This window comes from Aptenodytes forsteri, unplaced genomic scaffold, assembly GCF_000699145.1.
Source record: "Aptenodytes forsteri isolate BGI_AS27 unplaced genomic scaffold, ASM69914v1 Scaffold1, whole genome shotgun sequence".
In the NCBI taxonomy this organism is placed as follows: Eukaryota; Metazoa; Chordata; class Aves; order Sphenisciformes; family Spheniscidae; genus Aptenodytes; species Aptenodytes forsteri.
In genome coordinates, this window is record NW_008795035.1 from 3,107,448 (window position 1) to 3,115,605 (window position 8,158).

An 8,158-nucleotide genomic window follows, 5' to 3' on the forward strand; every position below is an offset into this window, starting at 1 on the left:
TTTTTTTAAAACACAGATGTGCCATTTCAGGGAGCTCCATCAGGTTCTGGCAGTTATTACAAACACCTCTAATAGGAATAGCTGTAGATTATAAACTCACATAAGATTTTTATCCAGTGCAAGTAGTAAGGTCTACAGCCATTCTTTGAGTGCCAAGACATTAGGTTTTATGCAAAAAAATGATGACATTTTATATTTTGTAGGACTAGTGATTACTTCTGTATATTGATATTTCACTGTCAATGTCAGCAAGCGTGCTTCTGTTTGTATTTAACACTTTTCCTCAAAAACGTTACATTTGTGCACACGTTTTGCAGCAGGTACTATCAATGGGTCACTATTTAGACATAGAGTTTATCAAGGCAGCTCAACAATCTGAATTTTAAATCTATCCTTCACTCTGCACAACTTGTTTTTATCAGCTTGACAGTATTTAGACTTGGACAAATGACAGGAATTAAGAGTTTCCTTCATTTGTAAATCTGAAGCGGTCAAAATTCATTCAGAAAAATGCAGTATGTAAGTGACATACCATTTACAATATTCTTCAGTCTTATCCGTTAGTAACTATTTTAACACAGATTGTGAAATTCAGTCTGTGCAATACTATTTAATGGTAGGTTAATTTGCAAAAAAGTCATAAAAATAATTTTTATTTTGATTAATAATAACAACTGAATATGTAAAATGGATGGATCAAAAGGATTTCAGAGTATTGATACCAGTAACAAATTAGTGATTGTTTTATGTTGGTGATAACTATGATCACATGACTATTAGGAATCTGTTCCTCTTGTTCATATATATTTTGGTACCAATGCAATCCTACTGATCCTACAGCATAAAGGAAGTAATTTTGGATAGCTACTTATCAAATTTTTAAAATGTTTCTAGAGTGAGAATTCAAATTTGTTCATAAAATAATTATTTTTTTCCTTACGGTCTAATTTATACTCTAAGTATGTATGCTTATCTAATCTGTATCTTATTACATTAAGCATTTACATTTTAAAGATAAATATCAATGAGAGCTTACACATTGCCACTTCAAGTGGAAGTTATAAAAAAACCCCTAACGTACCGTATCTTGGCCTTTCACAGTGCCATGACTTCTGACTCTGCCCCAAACGGACTTTCCCAAGGAGAAAGCTACCCCGACCTACCAGTCAACTAACTGGCCACAGGAATAGGGATCACTGCCTGAAGCAGATCACATCGCTCTAAATCAGCCCTGTTTTTTCAACTGTTACTTAAAATACTGAATTCACAAGGAAAGAATATGGCTTCTCGTTTGTCTGCTAGTGAAGTACCTGGAGTATTGAAAGCCATAGCTAATTCCCACTGAAGTGAGTAAAAAATCAGAACAGAAAGGTTAGGGTTGCAATAATACTCTAAATTGTCATTTACAATTTTTGTGGCCAATTCAGCCAAAGGGCAGGTGGAAAAGCTTTACCTTTACATATAATTAGTACCGCACATCAGTCACGTAAAAGATGGGTGCATGCACACTGGGGGAATTAGCATATCATCAAATAAACCTTGCCTTGGCTGACTAAAAAGAGCTGTTAACTAGCATTAATTAACAGTGCACACTGAAGCCCTTACAGTGTCCAGCTGCTGCTTTTTGCTGCTGTCAGTTATATGAAAGAAATAAGGGATGTCTTCACTTTTCATGCCCTCAGGTGGGAGGCACGAGTATGTACTTCAGTAAGGTGCGAGGCCCTGTCTGACGCTGCTCCTACGAGATCAGTTTCACAACCTTGAGGTTCATGCCCACCAGCTGTGGAGTAAAAGTGAATGATCACCCACAGCAGAAATTCATTTGAAATTCATTTGAAGTTCATTTGCATAATGGCATTCAAGTGTTTTACATACTTGCTGCAAACTCCTACTTTACCGATCCTACAATTCCTGCAGCAAATCAGACGTAGGTGTTACAGTCAGTCATCTCACTTCATAAGCTTAAATGATGCCCTGAGCATTGTCAGATCTGTGTACTCAATGATACATTAAAAAAAAATTATCCTGTAATTTAAGATGATGTGTAATATATATGCCAAAGGGGACTGCAATAAGATTACATATTCTACATTCAGGGTTTACCTCACTTTTGAAATTATTTTCAAGTTTAATACTAGTTTAACATTATTTATTTCAGTACTTTTAATTATTGGTCAACTCTGGGACATAAGGATAGGGCAGCAAGAAGAATTCTTCAACGATAATGGCTCCTAATAATAAATGACCACTAGATTTGTCAATTTTGTAGCTTCAAGAAATGCTAACAGTGATCCTAAAAGGAGCATGAAGATGGAACACAAAGATGAATGTGACCAAATATTTTCAATACTCTTTATGAGCAGCTTCTGTTCAGGATACTGAAAGAAAGAGTACGTACTTGGAAATGCTGAGCTTTTATAACTAAGTCCCAAATTTTGGGGCTTCCAAATGTCTTGGTAATGCTGAAAGTTGTTCTACCTTGAAACAGGGTAGTTACAGCTCTAAAAAGAAAAGAAAAGCATTTAGTAAGTAAAGCTAATTATTATGTTCCCTTTGTGTTAAACAGCTGCCCTAATGAGAAAATACTATTTCAAACATATAACCAATTTTTTCCTAAAGTAAAATTTAAAAAATATTCTACAATAGAGGTATTCACTTGCTGGTGACCCCATTTTCTAAAAATACTGTCTGTAGCAGTTGTTTTCTGTTATTACCCTTAAGGGCCTGTCAAACTACATGAAATGACCACTTCAATCTTTGATGAGGTTTGTTTCTTGTGAGTTTCTTCTTTCTCAAAAATTTCTTTTCTATCAGAAAATGACTAAACCCGTGCCAAATTTCTGAGATGTCTCAGAAGAATCTAACAAAGGATTTGCTAGTTTTACATATCTCAATATTTTCTTCAAGGGAAACTTTAATTAAGCTTTAATAAGCCAAATTACAAATGGCCTTATGTTAAAAGTTTTGAATCACTTAACATATTAATTCAATGGATTATTAATAATTTAGGGCCCAGTTTTGTCAGTATTCACATTTATATTTCAAATAAAGAACCTGTTCATGCCTGGTTATGCCTGAAGTCTAACCAACATCCAAGAAATACCAGGATCAAGACATTCCAAACTACCAGAGACACATTTGTTCTCCTTCAAGTCCCTCATCTAGCACATTGGAACGTCCCATACATGAGGCTCCAAAGATTTGACCATAATATGCCAAATGAATAAAACTAATCATCGTACTTGTGCTGTATTTGGATTTTCCATTACCCAATATATTTAAATTAATGTAGTCTTAGAAAAATTGACTGACTCCTGAATGAGTGAATCTCAAAACTTTTCTTTCCCTTGGTTTGGTATCAGAGGTATTTCTTTGACTTCCAGTTCAAAGCATGTTCCTGAGACAGAATGCTCTGTACTTTTTTACAAGTGGCATAAAAAAGCTCACCTCTACATTTCTACCCTTTGACTCCTCAACAATGTATTTGGCAACCTGAAAAAGGTTTAAATACTTAATTCATAATTAATGCTATTTCACAAAATAAGATAAACAATATTTTCAGCTAAAACAATTCATACAAACTGTGAATATATTTCAGATAAGGAGCAATGGTCTAAAATTGAGACTTTAGGTATCTACAAAATACCTTTGGAGATATAAAGAAAAAAAAGTACTTTTTCAAGTTGGGTTCGCCCCCCCCCAAGCATACAGAGATAGGTGTAATCCCACTTTTGGATCCAAGGAAAAAACTTGAAAATTTGGTCTTTCTTGTCTAATCCATAAAAAGAATTAAAAACATGTAATATACCTTTGCTTTCCCCATCTCGCTTGTCTGAGTCAGAAATTCCTCTGCACCAATTTGCTCAGTAGCAATGTCTTAAAAATACCAGCAAGGTTTAGCTAGAAATAGAGCCTGGATTTATGATTTTATTGATTAAAAGTTCTAATCAGGCAAAGACTTTTTATAAAACTAGATCCACATCTAAATGTGTACGTGCACAAAACTTAACACGCTGTATAGTCCTGCTGCCTCACTGGAATGACTGGAAGGCTTAGAAATCACCGTTCTGGTCTTTCTATATGTCTCATTCCTTTACAACACCTGTTTCCTTTATAACATCTGTGGAGAACAGCATGTTTTCATAGACTTTCGCCTGCACTTTGTTTAGGCCTGAAACAAAATGTTCCTAAAACCCAGGCAGAATTGGGACTGTAGCTTATTAGAATTTTTTAAATTATAAACTTGACACTTCACACTTGCAAACTGAGGAAAAGCTGTAAACACTTATCTGGGCCAACGTCTGTCGGTTACTCTGTTCAAGGGCAGTAAGATGTTCCTCTAGATATGCTGGTCCACATCGTAATGAAAATATTTTTTCAGCATGTTTCTCTAGTTCAGTGATACATGTGTTTATTCTCTTCTCCAAATCTGAGAGTGGACTGACGTTCAATGGAACATGTTCATACAGATATTTACATATAGCATTGAAGGAATAATCTTTTTGTAACTTTTATCCACCAAAGAATAAGGCTCATCGAGAGAGATACAACTTGGCCACACTTTCTGCAATCGGTACATAGTAAAAATACTTATTTCTGAAAATGACACAAATGCAGAGATTAAATTAGGTAATCTGTGAACCTTATTTTGCATGAAGAATTGTAATACCAGTATAAATGCATTTTACATATACCTTCTAAGAATCTCTACTTTTGGCAACATTGTTAACAGAGACTGCCATTTCCTCCTCTCCCAAGTACTGCATTCAGAGATGATTACATCATCTCCAAAAGACAGAAAAACACGAATAGGCCAGGGAGGCCCATTATAGCATACACAGAGCAATTAAAAAGACTATAATTTTTTAGTTAGAAAAGGAGATAACTCAAGAAAAAAAGGGTTATTATGTTTCTAAAGAGACAAATGAAATCATGTGCAATTTAAGTTCTCGGAAAGGACAGTAATGCCTTCCATCTGTTGAGAACAGCCTTGGAAGCATAGGAAGAAACTCTGTTCCTTGATCTAGCAAAGAATTTAAACTAGCAGCTTAAATACCTGGGCAAATTGTTGAAACCAATGGCAGTCATTTGAAGTTAATCATCAAATTGGTCACTTTCCTGAAATAACTTCGTAAGTGTTAATACAGAGTAATCAATGTGTTTTTAAACCCTCTAGCCTAGCTGAAAGACAATGACATGTTCTATCTTAATAGCAGGACAGCAAGACAAATTATTTCTTTAAAAAATATCAAATGCAAACTATTAATATACATATGTTCATTTTAGGGTAAAAAGGGAAAAGGTGAGTAAAACGAATATGAAAATTAAAACATATTAGTAATTTGTTTTTACATTATCCCAAATTAAAATGTTTCCATTTTCATGTCAGATTGCCCCTCCTAAAAATAAACCTTTTAAAGAAAAAATTAAGTTTTATAAAGAAATGTTCCACCCATCAAAACACTTTTAAACATTTTTTGTTTCTTTGTCCTGTGAGAGAAAAAGTTCTGGTTCAAAGCAAAAGAGCAATTTTTCTCATAGCTCTGTAGTTAAAGGCTTTGAGTGAATCAGTACTTGCAAATAATGTAGGCAGGTCAAAAGGAATGTTCTGTTTCCTCCAAAAAGTATGTAATTTCAGCGAATCACTGGTAACCACATTATACAAATTCTTTAACAAAATACAAAGGCATATTCAAAGATTTCCCTAGCAGTCTTATCAGTGCAAGAAAAGAAAGCAACCTCATTAAAAAGCAAAACTAGCTATTCCCCTTTTCATGCCCATCAGAACTTTTCGCCTCAGGGTTCAGGACCTTCTGTTATGTTAGTAATGCTGTGGACTGATCAAATATTTTAAACAAAGCTTGATTCAGTGTCATCACTCAAGCATGCTTCCAACAATAGAAAATTGCTGTACAGCAGACAAAGATCTTCCTCCATGGTTTAGCTTTGAGAAAAAAGGGAAGTCAACAACAGAGAGGCTGCTCTCTTAAAGGTTTGACATTTCTACGAACCTCTTAGTTTCCACTGCCTGAGGGTCTTGGAAATACAATCTGTGCTCAAACTCAATGCTCAGTATTTACATTCACATGGCTTTGCTCAGGACCCGACTCCTGCATGTTCACTTCACCATACACATGGGTAATTAAAATAATAAGTAGTCGGACTCACCAAATCTTGAGACCGTAAGAATTCTTCAAAAGTAAAAGGCTTTTGCATTTTCTGCTGACATACAGTAAGAATTGTTCTCACCAGAATGCCTTAAAAAACCCTAAGATAACATGTATTAGCAAATATTTAAACTTTAGATAACTAAAACTGACAGTCAAAGCTATCCCTATAGCATATACAGAGCATGTTCATTGTCGTTTCTTCCAATAACCAGAAGAATAACACATTCTTAGATGTTGTGAAACATGTTAAAAATGTGAAAGATATGTAAGGAAACTTCATCATTTGGATGGATGGAAACTTCCATTTTCTTCTCAGTACCTCCATACAAAATATTTATACTATTATTATTTATGTACTTCTAAAATACGTACTGAAGAAGAAGTGGATGTCCAATCACCTGGCAAATCTGCTCCGTTCTTATATATTCAGTTTTTGTTTGGAAGTTGGAAGAAATGTGAGGGCTGCAGATTAACAGAAGTCTTACTGAAATCAATCAACTGGTATCTTCCGAGTTCGGTACAATTAAAACCTCAAACTTTACACTGTTACATCTGAGCAGAAACCAAATGTGTAAAATACTGGTTTGAAAAAAATTATCTTTCTAGTAAATTGTGAAATTAAGAACCCCAAACAAAAATGATGTATCAACCATTCCTAAAAATGGTTTTGTTAATATCACAGCTTTTCTGCAAATAACTGTATAGAATAAAAGTATACAAAGGAGTAATTCAGACTTCAGAGCCTGCTTTTAAATGATGAGCAGGCTCTGTTTGCTCCCAAACAACAAGTTCTGGATTAAGCACCCAAAGAAATCATTCAAACAAAGTAAGAGAAGAAACACTTAGTAAAACCTATTATAATTAAGTTTGGCAAGAAAGAATTTTAGAAACTATTATAAAAGTCTTCTTTGCATCCAATAAACATTTTGTTATTTTGACATAATTATCTACTGCACATCAAGACGTGTTGTCACAGCATAAGGAGCCAAAAAAAATACGGGTGGTGAAATGTAGCCCTTTTTTCTTACTACTGCAATGTATTACATACTGCTAGCATGAAAAACGGATCAAGTCAACACAAAACAAATAACAACAGAATGCTGGTGGAAATCCTCTGCCACCGAATGTAATACCACTGAAGACAGTGAGGTTTTTGGGGTGTAACTGAGATCAAAGTTTGGCATAAAATCTGCCTACAATGTCAACATTTTCCCCTAAGGCTGTTACAACTAATATATCGCAGGCTTTATTTCATTGAGTCGAGAGAAATATTCTCTCTAACAGAATTACTGGTTTAGTTTAGTCACTTCAACCTAAAAATGCAGTTACTGAACACTGAATATTGGGTAAATGCCACCGTAGAGCAGCATCCTCAACCAGGCCAAGGAATTCCACAGAAAAGAGCCCACGTCCTGTTTAGAGAGAGATGCAAAACAACAAGAGAGGAATACGGCAACACAGTTCTTCCAGCCCTTAGCGTCAGCTGTAGATCTGCAGTAGGTATACTACCCGGTGGGGAAAAAAAATACAGGGAAAAAAATCCAAGTGACCTAGCTTTCCTGGAGTCAACAAGGGAGCGAGAGAAAACCTTCAGCCTCCCCAAGAAAACGCTTCGCAGGTGCTTCCAGCGAGCGGACAGACCCCGCAGGGCGGCACCACCTCCCCTGGAGGAGACGCCTCGAGGAGGGTAAAGCCACGGGGAGATTTCCCCCGGGCTGGGGAAACCTGGAACGGAGAACAGCTGGAAAGGGCGGATTCCTCCCCTGCAGGTCACAGGATGCGGATTCTGTTCAGGTTTTTGTGACACAAAACGTGGGGAAGCCGGTTCGGGGCGGGAGGCCCTCAAATCACCGCAAGATGCGGTGTTAGAGACGAGCCGTTAGGAGCCACGCTCTGCCTCGGGCTGCTCCGGGCCGCCCTCCTCTGCCCGGGGCGGCAACCCCGAGCCGCCCCGCGACCCCCCGCCGCACACGCCACCCGAGCCACAA

The 8,158-nt window shown here is 36.5% G+C and overlaps 1 protein-coding gene across 1 annotated transcript in view; it reads right to left on the bottom strand.

The window, feature by feature from the left end:
• FAM227B (family with sequence similarity 227 member B) overlaps positions 1-8,158 on the bottom strand; it is a 92,304-nt gene that overhangs the window by 82,262 nt on the left and 1,884 nt on the right. Inside the window, 7 exon segments of the mRNA XM_019471316.1 lie at positions 2,400-2,433; positions 2,436-2,486; positions 2,489-2,501; positions 3,448-3,492; positions 3,809-3,876; positions 6,165-6,215; positions 6,218-6,334. Coding sequence (XP_019326861.1) covers positions 2,400-2,433; positions 2,436-2,486; positions 2,489-2,501; positions 3,448-3,492; positions 3,809-3,876; positions 6,165-6,215; positions 6,218-6,334 — 379 coding nt within the window.